Source organism: Ochotona curzoniae, unplaced genomic scaffold (assembly GCF_017591425.1).
Source record: "Ochotona curzoniae isolate NIBS_2020 unplaced genomic scaffold, NIBS_Ocur_1.0 contig_1071, whole genome shotgun sequence".
In the NCBI taxonomy this organism is placed as follows: domain Eukaryota; kingdom Metazoa; phylum Chordata; class Mammalia; order Lagomorpha; family Ochotonidae; genus Ochotona; species Ochotona curzoniae.
The window spans coordinates 546,193-564,641 of NW_024464939.1; the positions used below are offsets into that span (position 1 = coordinate 546,193).

The window sequence follows — 18,449 nt, forward strand, 5'->3', positions numbered from 1 at the left end:
TGTGGGATTTTGGGAATGAACCAGCCAGTGGAAAATCTTTGTCTATCTTTATTATTTATTCAAATAGAGAAAAATATACACAAACAACTTAAATCTAGTAAAGTATTTATGTTTTATAGGTAATATGAATTCACTATAAATTGTATTTAAAATGTTACAAAGAAGCATTTAAGATACCAGTAGCCTTTTTGTGTGTGTTAACATAAGCATACAAAATATAAGAATATAAAACTGAAATGTGCTTTTGATGTCTAACACTATGTAATGGACATGCTTCTAGACCAGCGGATATAGTTCTGACTCAGACATTTTAATGGCTGTGTGATATTTCATGCTATTGTTGTGACCAAATCTACTGAGTACACTATGCAAACTACTTTAAGATACAGTTTTAACTATATTCTTATTGTATACTACCATTATCGTCTAAAGCTTGTACCTCAAGTTCTCTATGAGTATGGTAGTTTTTCTGGACATTTTTTCTTTTCTTTCTTTTTTGTTTTTTTTTTTTTTTTTGTTATTCTTGGTAAATCATTGCTCTTCCATTCATACATCATTTGTTCCGAAAAATCAACAGGGCCTGCTGTAAAGATTAGCGGCGGGGCCCGGCGCGGTGGCGCATTGGTTAAGGTCCTCACCTTGCATGCCCGGGATCCCATATGGGCGCCGGTTCTAATCCCAGCAGCCCCACTTCCCTTCTAGCTCCCTGCCTGTGGCCCGGGAAAGCAGTCGAGGACCCTGCACCTGCATGGGAGACCCTGAAGAGGCTCCTGGCTTCGGATCGGCATAGTATCGGCCGTTGCCCTCACTTGGGGAGTGAATCATCGGACGGAAGATCTTGCTCTCTGTCTTTCCTCTCTGTATATCTGCCTTTCCAATAAAAAAATAATAATTAAAAAAAAAAGATTAGAGGAGGATGGGGAGAATGGAATGGGAAATCCCTGAGCCTGTGGAACTTTATTATGAAAATTACAAAAATAAAAAAAGTAGGGAGGGACATTAAGGAAAAAGAGAGTAGAAGAGAGAGAGAGAGAGAGAGAGAGGAGAGAACAGAATTTTACAACATTTTCGTATCTCATAAAGTAGCTGCCCCTACTTTGTAATTGCTAGCCTAGCAAGGTTCACTTTTTCTTCATGTCCTGTGTTCCTTTAGGCTTCCCACTTACTGTCTTTGAAATGCATACCCGCAATGACTTTAAGCTGCTGATTAAGGAATGCAACACAAGATTGAACCTTTTATTCCATTTCTTTGGATCTCATTGTTAATGTTCTCCCTAAATCCTAAGCTCTTTCTCGTGGAATTAATGGTACATAATCTTTATTTCTCTAAATTTTAAAGATAGAATTACTTCATCTTTAGCAATTCTAGTTCTCTCTATCTACATATCTCTCTTTCTCTTAATTCCCTTGTTCTTCTCTAGGATCTTTTGGCCTAGCATTTGTTTTGTTTTCATTCATTAATACTTATTTGTCTTTCTTTTGCCCTTATCTAAGTTAAATTACAGAGTATAAATATCTATCAATATTTGAAGCAATTTTTTTCTAAATAATATCATTACAGTTGTATGGATATGTTTTATTAAATATAGACAAAGTCTATAGTCTGTTTTATTAAATATAGACGAAGGACAAATAATCCTGTTAAATTTGTAGTAAATCAAGCTAGTTATTATTTTGGAGGAAATGAAATAACTTGTATAAGCATATGTTTACAAGTATGTATGCTACTTATATTACAAATCAGAAAAACAAATGTCAGAAAAAGAAATTTATCTATCTTTCGTTTTCTTTCTTTTTTTTTTTTTTTTAGGTATGTGCTTGGGGTTATCTTGGGTCCTATGATTTTTATTTGTGGGAGAAGCACTTGAAGTTCTAAAGTACTGTAATTAATTTGTTCCTCCTTTGTTAAGGTCATTGTTTGCTTTCATGTTATCAATATCACTATTGTTGCAACTAGAAATTCAATATCAGTGTCACATGAGATAAAAAGCTGCTGTACTTTCCAGTCCTTGAAATTGTTCTTGGACTCCATTGAAATGTTATTTTGCAATCAATTCATAATCTAGGGATCTTTTTCATAATTTTGAGTTACCTTTATTGTATATGGCTAGTACTATTTTGTTAGGAACAGTGCCACAGGCATTCAGTGTTTGAGCTAATTTTCTCATGTATTTTATTTGGGATAGCATGCATGTAAAGGATATAAATATTGGAATGAAGCAGGCAGATAAACAGGGCTAGCGCAGATCTGGCTGCTTCAGCTTTGGATGGACACCTGCTACTTCAGGTAGAGGAGAAATGCAGCCACCTGGGGTTTGCTTGCCACCAACTCCAATTCTGTGAGCATTGGCATTTATCAGAATTTAGTGTCCGCATGATTCACCCAAGGCGCTTTTTAAACTGGATGACTTCTCTCTTGTTCTTCTCCAAGTCTGCTTCAGCACATCTGGGTTGTCTTGGAAATGTGGCCAACATAGTTTCTTACTCAAAGACACTTGCCATTCCTGTCTCTGAGTAGATCATTTTTTTTCTAAACCAGGGAACTCCTTCTGAAAAATGGGTGAGAAAAGGTTATTTTCTAGCATTCTACAAACTGATACAAATACAATACTTTTTAAAATAGCTTTTTCTTTTTTGAGGTTACATTTTCTAAATTTCAATTTGATCAAAGACTTCATGCTCCACTAAATAAGACTTCAACAAATGAAGACTAGCTCAGGAGGCATATCCATTAAAATTATATAAATTAGTAAACAAAGATGTGTATTTCAGTCATACATAGTAACTTTTTTAAAAAGCCGTAGATCATTAAACTGTAGTAGTATATCTCTCTTAACTATTTGATCAAACCTACAGCAGTTTGGTAAGACACTATTTTTGCAGGAAAACTGATGTAAAAAGTGTTTTTACTCAAGATGCCAAGGGGTGTTGGCTGGTAAGAGCGGGCCAAGAGTCTTCCAGCATTAAGCTGACCTCAAGAGCCACCACTTAGTGTCACTTTCCCCACCAACCAGATTTCTGCCTTTGACTATACCGACACAAAACACCAGAGCGGCCTTTGGCACTGATGGGCCCATCACTGCCCATTGTTTATTTTCATCAGAGTCTGGGAACACAGGATCTGTGAATAAGCAACCCAAACAATTTTTGACAAAGAAAGGGATGGTCATTGGTAACTTCTTCATGTATATTAATTACAACAAAAAAAAATGCTTCAGGTAACTTGAGAAATATTTGAGGTGTGACTATTGTAAAAAGCGAAATTAAAATTTATCTAAAATGGTTGGCTTTGCCATTCCATAGCGGACTGCCAGCTCCACAGTGTGATCCATGACCTGGCCTCAGATAGCCCAGGCACTCTGAATTTTCACACTCCCCTGGCCCCTTCCTAAAGTTTATAGCACTGGATTTGTCAGAATTTAGTGCGAGTAGCTTTGCAGTACGAAGGACCAGCTACAAACAACATCAGTTAAATGAATTTATGCAAATACATATTCTGCTCACATCTTAACCCTAGGAAGTCATTTAGACATGACTAGGAAAATTTTCTGTGTGCACGGAACATATAAACTATGTAGGCCATAGAATATATGGGGAATGAAAATTAGCATTCAGGAGGTATTCCTTGCTTTTTGTATAACCAAGGTCGATTGCATTTTCATTCTAAGACTGTCCCTGACGCACAGCCTGGGCTCAGTTTATAAGATGTACACGGGCTTGTCCACTGGCCCTGCCACTGTGACACAGGCCTAGGTAGGTTACCCAACCAGTCAGCTTTGAATATGCCTTTTTTTCATTATTTCTATTCTCCATTCCACAATCTATCAATGGCAAAATTACCACTTCTGCCAATTTCACAGATATTTTTGTCCAAAGAAAATGGTACAGGTGAAAATGTTTCTAAAACAAGTTTGCCTAGAGTCATTCTTACAAAATAAAGACTGACCTTGAGTAGTAAGACACTCTGAACCATGGTTGTCATTGCTATTTTCTTAGAGCTGCCTCTGCAATCAAGTGAAAAATAGTGCAAAAATACTAGCTTTTGGAATATAAACAGAAATATAAACTACTGAGTGAATTTTCTGCTATTTAGAACAGCAGTGTCGGTCTTGTATTGAACAAATAAGATTGTTAAGTTGTGTTTCATCTCTTTTTTTACATAAACCAATATTGGCTCTGTTGTATAATATACTGTATCTTGGAGGTTAGAAGTGGCCATAATTATTCTGCCCTTTCTTCACAGGTTTGGCCTTTGCTATTCTCTCATCTGTGCACCCAGTATTTGGCTTATATGGGTCCCTATTTCCAGCCATCATTTATGCCGTATTTGGAATGGGGCATCATGTTGCCACAGGTAATAACTTTTCTATTTGAATGTCTCATGTTATTAATTAAAGGGACTCAATTTTATTGTTGCTCACTGATTAACAGCTCCAAGATCACTGTAATTTTACTGCTGAAAACCTCAACCAACATTAGGGCAAGAAATAGTCAACATGTGGTGATCTATTGCTCTATTACCATGCAGATAGCATTATTTCCAGATATCTTTCAAATTTTCAAATTGCAAAAAGAGCATGCACAAAGCAGGTTAATACTCTGAATTTATAAATTGTAAGGAGAATAAAAGACCAGAGAAGATTTAGTTGTTTAAATATTGGGAGAAAAACACATGTACTTGATACCTGGTCCAAATACATATTTTGGGTTACTTCTTTCAAGCTTTTATGATGTTCCTTAACTTCGCTTACCTTGTATATCCCCGCATTACTAAGCAAATCACCAACAGTCGTCACTATTCTGAAAACAAGCTAGGCTAGCTTTGATGTGAGTCAACCTGGCTATCTATACTACCTTGAACAAAGTTTTAAAGCTCTATTTTCTACCTTCTTGGGAGTAAGATGGTCCTCAGCAATTCGTATGGTTACAGTGAAAGCCACATAATTGATGTGCAGTGTCTAACATAATGCTTGCTACCTAATAAAATTTAGTCCAGGCAGCTATATTAATATTACTTAATATTACTATTATTAAGATTCTACTTTCCTCTTAAATATCATAGTAATATTTTTATAGTGATCATAGTTTTTCTGGAAATATCCATAGACATATTTCTATTTATGTTGTGCATCTAAGGCCTGTTTCTGCCACCATTTTTTAGTGGTCAGTCTGTACTCTCCAGCCTCATGTTTTCTGATGCTGCTGAAACAAAGTATATTGACGTCAGTGGCTTAAACAATACTGTTTTTCTAAAGTGGAGATACTGTTTTTCTAAAGCGCTGGAGGTCAGAAGTCTGAGATGAGTCTCACAGATTGACTTGGGTGATGTCAGCAGAGCTGTGCTGGTGTCTGGGGGCTCCAGGGAGTTTGTCCTCTGAACTTTGCCGTTTTTCAGGTTGCTTGCATTCCTTAACTCATGACCCTCTCACCTCCTTCCAAGGCCAACAACAGGGCGTCTTCATCCCCTCTTTGATTCTATTCTTTTGCCTATAATTGGGACGATGCATGTCTACCTGTCGATATTCAGATTTTCTTAAGAAGTTCTTTTTTTTTTCCATGAATTTGACTACTCTTTGTATCAGCTAACTTTGTCATAGGGGAATGATCAATAGTCACTAGTCATCTACAGTACTGTTACATAAAGTGTGATTCATGAGTCAGCTATGTGAGAGCTAGTTAGAAGTAAAGAATCTGGGGCAGGCATGTGATTCGGTGATTAAGATGCCAGTCGGAAGGCTGGCGTCTCATTTTGGACAATCTGGGCTCCAGCCTTTGACCCTGTCTTCCTGCGATGCAGATCCTGGGAGACTGCAGCCGTGGCTCACGTGATTGGGCCTCTGCCACCTGTGACACACCCGGTTTGGGTTGCTGGCTCTCACTCCGGTTGAGGCTATCGCAGGCATAAAGACACTTTTTTTTTTTTTCTAATCTGTCTCTCAAAAGGAAAAAAACAAGAAGAAAGGAAATGACTTATTAGATTAGAACCACCATTTTAGAAAGATCCCCCGATTTTATATTGCTATATTATGCATGAAGTTGTGCACACGCACAGATGTATATGTACACGTGATTAAAGTTGGATCCGAGTATATTCATTAGACGCTGTGATAAGAGCCTCACATATTATGTTATTTTTGCTCTAAAACCATTATTCTAACACAGATATTATCTTATATTTTGGGTGAAAAAAAACACAAGTGCCAAAATTAAAAATGTCTTTTATGAGAGACTAGATTACAGTGACAGATGTTTGGATTATAACACTGGTTTGGCCCAAATCAAAGCCCCAACTTTTTCCCCTTTATTTTAGTAAAAGAAGAAAAAAATTTTAAAAAAATTTAAGATTTATTTATTATTGGAAAGTCAGATATACAGAGAGGAGAGACAGAGAGGAAGCTCTTCCGTCCAATGATTCACTCCCCAAGTGACCACAATGGTCGGTGCTGTGTCGATCTGTAGCCAGGAGCCAGGAACTTCCTCCAGGTCTCCCATGCGGGTGCAGGGTCCAAGGCCTTGAGCCATCCTCAACTGCTTAACCAGGCCACAAGCAGGCAGCTGGAAGAGAAATGGAGCTGCTGGGATTAGAACCGGCGCTCATATGGGATCCCAGCACGCGCAAGGGGAGGACTTTAACCACTATGCTATTGTGCCGGGCCCTAATTAACAATTCTTAAAGCTTATTCTTTTCAAATTCTAAATTTCATTGTAACCTGATTTCCTAAAAATTTATATCCAATATATAAAATGTTTAGATATATCCTTAGCAAGAAAAGGCAGACTGTTCTAGATCTGACCCCAGATGCACCAATGCAAGAGAAAAGAGAAAAACAAAACAAAACTGCTGAAGACAATAATTACTTTAAAAGTAAAAAAAAAAAAAACATTTTTAATATGTAAATGTACACTTAAGGAAACCATCTTATTTCCTGAGGAATCACTGATTTCAGGATTTTCAAATTTGCATTTATGATAGGATTCTGTACTCACAAAATTACTAAGATTTGAAAACTTGTAGTCTGTCAGGTAAAGAATAACACTGCAAAAAATATATAATTAATGAACTTAGCTTTAGTCATTCTACTGTATAATTATGTTTTATTTTTGCATATGCTCTTGCCACCAGATGTATCTTTTTATTTTTTGTCACAATATTTACAATTCTTTAGAATCAATAAACAAGAGATGATCTTATTTTCCCATTCATAGCACAGTATATGTTAGGACAGATGCAGAACAAACTCTTTTTTTTTAACCTTTCAATGAGAATAGACATGGGGCCGATGTTGTGTCATTAGTGTTCTTGCAGACATTAATATATAGAACATATTTCTTTTTAAAACAATTTGATTTAATTTTAGTTAACATGTGGTGGGGGGCATTCTTTATCTCCATTATTTTGTTCCTTGATTCATTCCCCACGCACCACCAACAGCCAGAGCAGGCGTAGACTGAGAGCAGCAGTCTGGGAATAGTCTTGTTCTGCAATGTGAGTCTCAGGTGCCAAGTGCTTGGAGCATCATCTGCTGCCTCCCATGCTGTGCAGGATCCGGAAGCTGAGTCCAAACTGGGGGAGTTGGGATTTGAAGCAAGTACTCTCATGTGGGATGTGGACTCCAAATGCCTGTGTATTGTTATTAAATGATCATTGCTTTCATGAAGAAAATGAACATTTCCTTTGTCAGTTGGCCGAAAAGGTGGGAAAATTTATGACACAGAAAGGAATGACAAGTAGGCACTTGTGGTTGTATTTTTAACTTTTTAAAAATTATTCATTTGAGAGGCAGAGAGACAAACAGAAACACACACAGCGATTTGTGTGTGTGTGTGGGGGGGTGCGGTAGCCTAGTAGCTAAATCCTCATTTTATAATTGCCTGGATCCCATATGGGAGGCGGTTCCTGTTCCATCTGCTCCACTTTCCATCCAGCTTCCTGGTTGTAGCCTGGGAAAGTAGTAGAGGACAGCTCAAAGTCTTGGGACACTGCACTTGTGTGGGAGACCAGGAAGAAGTTCCTGGTTCCTAGCTTCGGATTAGGTCAGCTCTGGCCATTGCAGTCACTTGGGGGAATGAACCAGTGGATAGAAGATCTTTCTGTCCTTCTCTCTGCAAATCTTCCTTTCCAATAAGAAAATAAATAAATAAATCTTGGGGCAAAAAAAGGAAAGAAACATAAAGTGAAAAAGCTCTTATTCACTGGTTCATTTCCAAAATGCCATCAACAGACAGAGCTGGATGGAGCCAGGAGCTGAAAACTCAATCCATGAGTGACAGGAACTCACTATTCAACCATCATTACCCAGGGTGTGATTAGGAGGCAGAGCTGGGAATCAATTCATGTACTCTCACATGGGCTAAAGGCATCTTACCCAGTGGGCTAAACACATGGACAACTATGTTGAATGTGCATATGGATATAGAGGGAGGTTTGTATTTCTGCCATGGAGTGCGATGAAACGTGGAGAAATTGTGATACAAAGGAGGAGGCTTCTAACAGATGTATTAGACTTTGCAAATGTGGCTTGAACAGCAATGGTGGAATCCGTTCATTTTTATCAAGCCACCCCCACCCCGCGCCTTTTTTCTTTCTATTAAGTTACTGAGACCGGATTTCCCACCTCCCTGTTTTAGGCACCTTTGCCCTGACATCCTTAATTTCCGCCAATGCAGTGGAGCGACTTGTCCCGCAGAGCAGCCAGAACCTCACCACACAGCGCAATGCAAGCGTGCTGGGCTTATCTGACTTTGAGCTGCAGAGGATCAGTGTGGCGACAGCAGTTTCCTTCTTGGGAGGTATAATTCAGGTGAGTTATCCTGAGATACGGACATTTACAATTGGAAACAGGGCAAAGAAAAGGCAAATGGAGTGTTACTGTTACTCTTGTTGACGAGTTTGTCTCTCCAAAAGGATAAAGGGCAAATATGTTTCATCTTAATGGAAATATTACCTCTGGTGGTAATTACTGTATACATGTTGACTAAATCAATGAATTAGAGTAAATAAGCTGAAGTTAAAGGGGGCTTTTAAACAAGTGTTCTAAAAGAATAGGACCAGCTTCCATGCAGGGCCGTGATGCCATCCTTGTGCTGATGCAGTGTGTAGCTTGTCACAGTAAGCGAAGGGTGTCCTTGGGGGATGATCCTGGAGCCAGTGTGGTGTGGGACAGGGTGAGCCCCTCTGGTATACTCTAGTGTCTCACTCCTTGAGGCGTGCACATGCAGGCTTGCTGGCCTCTCCCTGCTCACTCACCTCTGTGAAATCCTCTGAGGGACCAGGCATGATTTCAGAAACAGTCACGTGAACCAGTGATTCTATCATGGATATTTGGTCTCCTTGCAGATTTTCCTTACATTCTAGTCATCTAAAATAAAAGTTTCTTGTATTAGCACAGCAAAGACAGTAAGGCTTCTCTTTAATATCCTTCTGGGTCCATCTGTATTTCTCTGAAAATGTGATTCATAGTAGCTTTGGACTTTCACTTATTCTATAAAACATGAAACCAGAAGTTTTATGTGTATAGCAGATTTTTAAAAAAATAATAAAAGACCCAGCAAGCTTGTGATCCATTTCATTTTAACCATTTCCCATGAGTTTATAACAATCATCAGGCATGATGTTATTATCTAGTATATTTGGATTCAGAATTTAAATTGTACAATATAAAAATGAAATCCAGGATTCTAACAACCTAAAAAAGCAGATGTCTCTTTTCCCAGAATAAAATTCCCTAGCATGATATGAGGAAAGCAGGATATTATTAAAGATAATAAAAATAATTTAGTTTTCATGGTGTTTTATTGCATGTAAGATCAGATCCAGAAAGTTGTATGTTTTCCCTTATAACTTCATCAAACATCTGCTTCCCTTCTTCTTCTTTAGCTCTGGTCTTGGCTATGTGACCCAGGGTTTAGCTAATTTTTGAACAGATGCTTGGACTCTATTTGACCCTCAGACTCATTTGTCCATCCATCGTCAGCTGGACCAGTTCTCCATTTTTGTCTTCTCTTTCACATTTGAAATCCATTGACCAGGAGAAGAGGTTGTCCAAGGTATCCACTGTCTACCAGGACAGAAGATGCTTGGATGTTTGTATTCAGTCATCTCCTGTTAGTTTGCCTTTGTTTGTACACTATTCACTTTCGGAATGATTTCTTTTGCCTTTGAAGATCCAAAGATGAGATGAATTAGGTTAATAAGATTATATCATGCATTTGTCTGATGTGTCACAGAGTGTGTCAGATGTAAGTGCTGTCAGCAGTGAGTAGCAGAGAACCCTGCAAAGAGGCTTGTGCCTCAGACTTTGAGTACTTATTCTCCAGGAATTTGTAGAAGAAAGTCTCCAGGGGCTTTGTGTCTGACACAAAGTTGCTTGATTAACTCATCTGCTTTCTTTTATTGGATGATAAAATCCCCTAGACTTATCAGCTTCTTATTTGCCTTCTCAAAATCCACTAACTTCTCCCCAAACACACTGTAGCTTTTATTTATCTATTTCTCACCCCTGCACAATTTCCACCGTCTGTTTATTTACGTGGCATATTCTTTAACATTATTTAAGTGATTTTAGGATGCTTACCACTTGGACGTCAAGTTGTCCTTGTAATCTTTGGAGTAAAGCTTATGTAAGCAAAAAAAGAGTATTGAAAGAAATTATGTTGTAAACACACAGTTTTTAATCATGTAAAAATTCTGATTATTTGCCTTCGATTTTGCGTCCAATTTTCTATGTGTCTGTAATGTTTTAGTTTGTTCCTTTCCCATATTAGATGTGGACAACATAGTTCTTGGGAGTAATTATAGCAAATTAACCCCTTTCAAAATCTGTAGGTTCTCAGAAAACTTGTTGAAATAAAACCTCAAATTATCTACTTAGGAACCTGAAAACAAAAACATAGTAGACATTGGAGCTACTTTTATGATTAAAAAAAAACAAAGGACCAGCTTGACATTTGTTACATATTCTTGAAGACAAGCGGTGAGCTCAAAACAAGAAGTCACCTCCATTTCCCTCCCTAGTTACCGTCCATTTCCCCGTCTTTCCTACTTCACTCTCACCCATCTCCTGTCCAGTTTGATTTTTCTGCTTCTCTTAAAAAACCATTTCTTCCTTTAATAACAGATAGCATTCTTTTGCATTTTACTTTCTTCGTCTAATAATTTAGCCTGGAAACTATGTCAATTTCCATAAATAATCTTTATGCTTTTCTATTGCCTCATAGTACTTAATCATGCAAGTACCATAGTTTATTCAGCACATCTCTCTCTGGGCATTAAGCTGATGCAGTATATAAACTTGTAAATGTCAAAGCCTGGAGCCAGGAACCTGAGCCAGCGTCTTATGTGAGTGGCAGGAATCAAGCATTTGGGCCATCATCTGCTGCCTCCCTGGTGCCTTAGTAAGGAGCTGGAGAAGCAGCAGAGCTGGTACTGGCTTCTAGGCGCTCTGATACGGGATTCAGTTATCCCAAAGGCAGCATATCCTGCTGCGCCATGATGCCAACTCTTCTAACTTCAGTGTTCTCTTGAGTGGCTGCCTCGTAATTAAAAAAGTCATGTTTGTGTTTATGATTTAAGGTGCCACCTGTATCACTATCCTGGGTCGTTTGATTGTTTCAGAATTGATCTCTTCCTTTCCTTCTGCCTTACCTCCTTTCCCCTCCCCTCCTCTTCTCCTCCGCTCTTTTTTCCTTTTTTCCTCTCTCTCTCCTCCTCTTCCCCATCTCCTCTTTCTCTTCTTTCTCCTCTCCATCCCCCTACCAATGGCCTTCTTTTGTCAGTATGTTTGCTTTTGTAATAGTCTCACCCTACTTTAGAGAGAATTTAATGTCTGGTAAGACTAATTTGCCTTTGTAGTTTCTTTATTTTGTGTGCTTCCAGCTATTTTGGATGTTTTGTCTTTGTCTACACGCGTTAATATCAACTTTCCAATTCCGTGGAATAACGTTGACATTTTAGTTAGAGTTGTATTGAGTTGACGGTTTTATGATTCTGAGTTGTCTGACTCTAAAATGCAAGATGCTTTTCCTTTTGTTCAATTTTAACATTGTGTCTTTCAGAAGCACTTACAAATGTTCCAGTAATAGATTTTATACATTTTTGTTGAGATTATTTGTTACCTTTGTACATGGGGCTTTTGTTACCATGTGTCTTCTGCCTGGTTGTTTGTGGCTGTGAAAGCAATTGCTTTTGCTATATTTGTTTTACATCTTGGTGTCTCATTGAGTTTATTTATTTTAAATGGTTTTATTAATTTGCTAATATTTGGGGAGATTTTTCGCTTCTTTTCAAATTTAAATGGTGACCTCTGTTGTCTGATAGCATTAAGTGCCCTCTTTATTGTAATGTTATAAAAGTGAAAATAGTGAACATTCTTGCCTTTTCTTGAGCTTATTTACGATGTAATTTGTATCTCCATTCAGTATAATGGTTTTGTTTTTGTGTGTTAGTAAAATTTTAAAAATGTTGGTTACTTCTAAAGGCATTTTCAGCATCTGCTGAAATGATGCTTTCCCAATTAAAACTATCATATAATACATTATATTAGTGTGTGCATATCCTATGATTATGCTTAAGACTTCTCAGATAAATCTTGCTCCGTCAAGATGTGGTTTATTCTCATTATCGCCATGGACTGGTACCCATGGCTATTTATGAACTTTTTATTTAGCACTTTTGCCTTGTTCTTCAGTGGTATTTGATTTTCTCCGGTGTGTTTACCAAGTTTAGATGTCAATGTTTTACTTTCCTCTAGTGAGACAGAGCACTTTGGGGGCAATTTGCGTGTGAGGATTTTGTAGAAACTTTCCTTAAAATTGTCTCTTGGTGTCCTTTTGTAAAGTAATTTCCTGGTAATATACTCCAATTTATTGTATAGCAATTAGTTTAATTACTCTGATTCTGTGAAGCTTTGCTCATTTTTGTTTTCCTAGGAAATTTTCATTTTAACGTAGCTTTTCAAGTCTATTTGTATTTACACCTACGATATTTGAAATTCTATTATTTTACCACTTTCTTGCTTTGCTGTCTCATTCTCACACACGCACACACAGACACACATTTGTGAGTTCCTTCCTTTCGTGATCATGTCACCTAGTCACATCAATTCTGTCGATTCTTTTTTTTTTAAGATTTATTTATTGTTATTGGAAAGTCAAATATCATGACAGGAGGGGAAATGGAGAGGAAGATCTTCCATCCATTGGTTCACTCCTCAAGGGGCCACAATGGCCGGTGCTGAGCCGATCTGGAGCCAGGAGCTGCTTCCAAGTCTCCCACATGGGTGCAGAGTCCCAACGTTTTGGGCCATCCTCGACTGCTTTCCCGGGCCACAAGCAGGGGCCTGGATGGAAAACAGGGCTGCTGGGACACAAAGCAGCACCCATATGTGATCCTGGCATTTGAAAGTTGAGTTCTTTAGCCACTAGGCTACTATGCCAGACCCTTATCAATTATTTTTTAACAGATAATTTTTTTCCTCCCCTCGTTTTGCTTTTATCTTGATTATTTTTAAAAGTGTCCTTGCCTCTTTTGCAGTCAGCTATTCATTTTACTTATACGTTTCTATTTTTGTTAAAGCATGTAAGTGCCATGAATTTTTCTATCATTATCGGATATGTGGTCTGTAGATTCTGGCTTTTAGTGTTTTGTTATCAGTATTCTTAAGGAATTGAAAAATGCAATTTCAACTTTCAGCAATTGTTTAAGAGAACTGACATTATGATCTGTAGGTGAATGGGCCTTTTTGCCTTACGTTTTTTTTCAATAGTTTCTATTGTTATTGCATTGTAGTCAGAGTAAGTGTTTGTAACATTTCTATATTAATTAATTTGCTACCGTTTCCCTTGTAAACTAATGTGTGATCAATTTTTTTATGAATAGCTTATGAAAACTTCACAAATTTGCCTAGGAGCAGAACAAGGGATAGACTCTGATTAAAATGTAAAAATAAATGCATACATATAAATCTGCTGCATTGACGATTTGTGTGTGTGTGTGTGTGTGTGTGTGTCTGCTGGTCTCTGGCACTCAGAATGGTGCGTGCATTGCACAGACTCCCTTCACTAGAATAATGGTCTTGTGCGAGTCTTCTATGTCAGCTGCAGGTGTGTGTCTCATACATGTCTTTCACTCACTGCTATTCAGGAACCACCTCTCATTCTCCCGAGTTGTCCTTAGCCATTTATAATGGCACCGTCGTACTCGTGGTAACAACTGGTCTATTTTCTGTCTCGTAGTTTTGTGATGGAGTAGGAACTTTCGTGATTGCTATTCATGTAATTTTTGATTATTGATAAGTGATCGGAAAGATTGAAGACATGATCTTGGCTTCTGTTTCTACTACTTATTTTTAAGGCAGGTTTAACTCTAGTTTTTCAAATGATATCTTGGCATGTAACTGATGCAATTATAGTATCAACTGCGACCGTATCAACAACACAAAGCGAAGCAAAGATTTCTAGGCAGAAAACAGTAGCATCCAGGAGGAGAATTGTCTGCACATTCACCGCAATCAGGTGTTCAGTTTTAGGCCAGGTGAAACAAAATGTCAGGGTCAATGAATATTTCTGTTGTGGAACAAATACCCAATGGAAGTCAGCACACTTCTAAAATGATTGTTCTCTTCTCCCTGTACCTGTTATTATTCTCTATGATGGGCACTTCGCCCGTTCCTTTTTCCAAGAACTGAGAGGGGTTTGGGGTTGTCCCTTTGCCATCCACCTTTGGAAAGTTTCCCAAGGTGTAATTTTATGAAGCAACCAGGCGACAAGATTTCTGCCCTGGAGGACATGGAGATAAAGCCTCCTTTGTTGGACAATTGCATAAACACAAGAAGGGGATTCAGTGACGGGTCTGTATTATTGTAGTAAAACATTCTGGAGACACTTGGGCTTACAAACCTAAAACAGGATATTTTGTGGTAAAATTTTGTTTAAATGTATTAAATAAGAGAATCGTAGGTATATAGAGAAAGTACTTGTGTTCTCAGAAAAATCATCAACCTCATTATTTTTTTAAAGAGGAGGAAGACAAACCTAAAATTTTTTAAAATAATTATTTGCCATTTCACAGCCATCAAGATCAAGAAGTTATTACTCTGTTTAATCTAAATTTTTTCTAGCTCTGCTTGTATCTGATGAGACAAGGAAGTAGTAAACTTCATCAAGTTACAATTATAAATTCTTAGTTATAAAGAAAGAAAATTCTCTGTTTCAGATTATTTATTGCCCCACCTTATGCCAAGCTATGCACTGAGCTTATATATGCATTCATATATTCAATCATCATTGACTTTTTAGGAAGTAAGAAAAATTCGTGATCCTGCTGTATAGTTGAATATGCTGAGGGATAAAGTCACTTATTTAAGGATTTGAATTTAGAAATAAAGAGAGGAAGAATTGAATTCCAGCAGATACTCAAGTAATTGCTACAGTTTTCTAAACTAGTAATGAGAAACAAAGCAAGGGTACTTGATTCCACAATGTCTAAGAAATACTGGGCATTGTGTTAGATCTTTCTACTGGGCAGGGATGTGTGATGCAGTAGAGCCATTACATTTGTTTGCACAGCTGTTATTGACATTTCCCAGTCTTGCAAGATCCCTTTCCACACTACGTACGTGATTCCTCCATGTCTTTCAAGGTTCGGCTCAAAAATCATTATCTCAGAGAAATCTCTGCCATCTCTGATGATGGGTGTAAGTGGTGTCTTATGTATATTTCCACAAGGCATTGCTGTTGTCTTGTGTTACAGGAATGTGTAATCTATTAGGAAATCATTTTGACATATTTGTCTCCCTCCAGACAACGAGTCTCTACAGAACAGAAACTGTTTATCTGTATAATTCCAGCAGCATGTGCTTAATAAATGTGAGTTGAATACATGGAGGAGGAAAAAAGGTCATTAAAATGTTAGCAGGATAATCATGTTAAATAATCAATACTGAATTGAAAAAAATAACCTTTTCAGACTTATTAATTTCCCCCTCTCTGCTCTCCTAGAAGATACAAAATGAGTCGAGTTTCTTTTAATAACTGTAACAGAGTCCTTAATGAGAAAGAAGGAATGAAACTTAGAATTCCCTAATTTGGTCACACATTTGCAACGTCATGCTTCTGCCATCCCTTTCTGTGCCTTTTCTGATTTTCTTTGACTAGGACAGAAAGAAAGCAGCATTAAATTATCCATCCCCAAACTAGCTTTTTCTTGAGAAACCTAAGAACTGTGAAGATCGTGGACCCCCTGTTGGCCACACATGTTATTCTCATACGTCTAATAAATTTCTGGTTCTTTTAAAAACTGAATAAAAGCAAAATGAAAAAGCAAGTGTGTGTTTCCTATGGTATATCAGGTAGTCCTGTATTCTGGACCACTCTGTCTTCTCTTTAGCCCTCGTCTGTCTGGTTTACACGCCTAGGCCTTTGTCCCCTTTCACCACTCTTCTTACGCTAGCCTTTCACACGGTCATTTGTTCCACATTCTATCACCTCAGCCGTATCAAAGCACAGCTCTGATGTTTGAGCCAGTATGCAGCAGGCGTCTTGGCAAAATTAGGTGTTTAATCAATGTATGGAAAGTGATGTCATCACGCCTGCAAAACTCCCTTTTGACTATTTATACGGTGCTTATATTCTGACTTCAAAATTTCTTGCTTTCTTTTTTATTGCTCTCTTTGGGCTAGTTTTGACCCTTCTATACTGGCAACTCTTCTGGACAAGTCCCATGCTGGGCTGCTTCATATTTGCCCCTCTTTAAAGAATGATTTCATACAATTTCTCTGTTTTGAATTCCTGCTCGAGTGTTAAAGCACAGTTTTAACCCTGCCGTGCAGTATTTCTTTCGTACTTTAAAATCCAGTGGGGCAATTGGTGCCATTTATCTTGTACTGGTGTTGCTTATGTGTTTGTCTTAGTGTTAGGTCAGGGTCCATCTTCATTCTTTAGCAAATGGTTATACTGTGTTTGTCACCATCATATGTTGAAAGGACCCCCCTATTTCATATACTGGATAGTTGGTCCCTCTTGCAAAAAGTCATTTGACCATAGAGAAGTCTTCAAAAAATTCATGAAAAAAGAATATTATGAAAAACTATGCATGAATCTCAACTTTTTTTTTTTTGCCAAAGTAAACCTATCTTTTAATCCTACTCATGTGAAGTTATGGAAGCACCTTTATATGTAAGATTTTATTTCAAGATTATCTGCCCTTTTGTACTATAAAACTTTTTTATGCCAAACGTTTTTTATTCCTTTATGCCAACCGTTTTTTATTCCTTTGTTGCCAAGCAATAACCCAAACTAGGTGGAGTCATTACTGTAAAATGTCCCACTCAGACTGCTTGCCTGACATCCTGAAAGCCATTGGGTTGGTGGAACAAGGTAGATACTCATGGTGAAGCCTGGAACCAGGAACTGGGCAACTGCTGCTTAATCCTGGGCTCTCCGAGGACTCTGGAGAGAAAGTGCTTATGGATTGAAATCAGAGCTGAAAGATGTGTTATCAGTTGATGTCCAACTTTCTGTTTGGTCATGCTGTGCTCTTTGTGGAATGTATGATAGCCAGGTGGCAGTCATATTCTGCTAAGGTCTGTAGCAACTACTAAATAACCTCTCCAGACAAAATTGACATCAAGGGTTCTTATCGTTGGAGAAGCAAATGACTCCTTGGGTCAAATGTTCAGAACTTTGTAAGGGTAGAAGTCTCACTCCCTCAAATCCATGAGTTCCTGTTGCTAAGGGACAGACAAGGATATTTTGAATTAAGAAAAACAGACTAGAGGCTGGTCCTGATTTTATATTATAAATGTTCTGTTTCAATATTGATACAAAATTTAAGTAATAGGCCTCCAAGAAAAATTTTTCTAGAGGAGGCCCATTTCACATACTTACAAAGACCAACAGTTCAATCTGTTGACCCTTTTGCAGAGCCTGTATCCCTTGGGTGCTCGTTGCCTTCTGATTGACAGCCACTCTCTATGTCAGCTCTCTGATTTCAGTGTGAATGAGCTGTTGAAATTTGGGTGGCGGGTAATGGAGAATTAAAATCTCTCTCCATGTACCCTTTCCTTTGTTACTCCTGCCACTGTCCTCGTTTTTAAACATATTTTTCATCGTCTTAGATTATGAAGAAAGTTGTGAACCACTGGAGAGTCATTTCTTCTCAGTAAAATCTCACATGTTTGTAATCACCCTTATATGTCCAATGATGTGTAGCAAAAATGGGGTCTTAAAAGACTTACTGACCTTTCAGTCAAGAGCTCTCCATTATGAAGATTTGTTTCTTGCTTGAGAGAATTTTTTAACAGCATATAAATGTGCAAATAGAATATTACAAAAATATTTTAAGTCTTTGTATGTTTTATTAGAGGATACTCTATTTTCTTCGATTTTTTGTAAGGTAGGTTCTCATATTTTCAACAGTTGAAATTATTAAATTGGTTTTCATATCTTGTGCT

General features: G+C 37.8%; 1 protein-coding gene across 1 annotated transcript in view; it reads left to right on the top strand.

The window, feature by feature from the left end:
- SLC26A7 (solute carrier family 26 member 7) overlaps positions 1–18,449 on the top strand; it is a 120,844-nt gene that overhangs the window by 24,040 nt on the left and 78,355 nt on the right. Inside the window, exons 2-3 of the mRNA XM_040995162.1 lie at positions 4,244–4,354; positions 8,629–8,801. Of these exons, the coding sequence (XP_040851096.1) occupies positions 4,244–4,354; positions 8,629–8,801 (284 nt within the window). The remainder of the gene's footprint in view (positions 1–4,243; positions 4,355–8,628; positions 8,802–18,449) is intronic.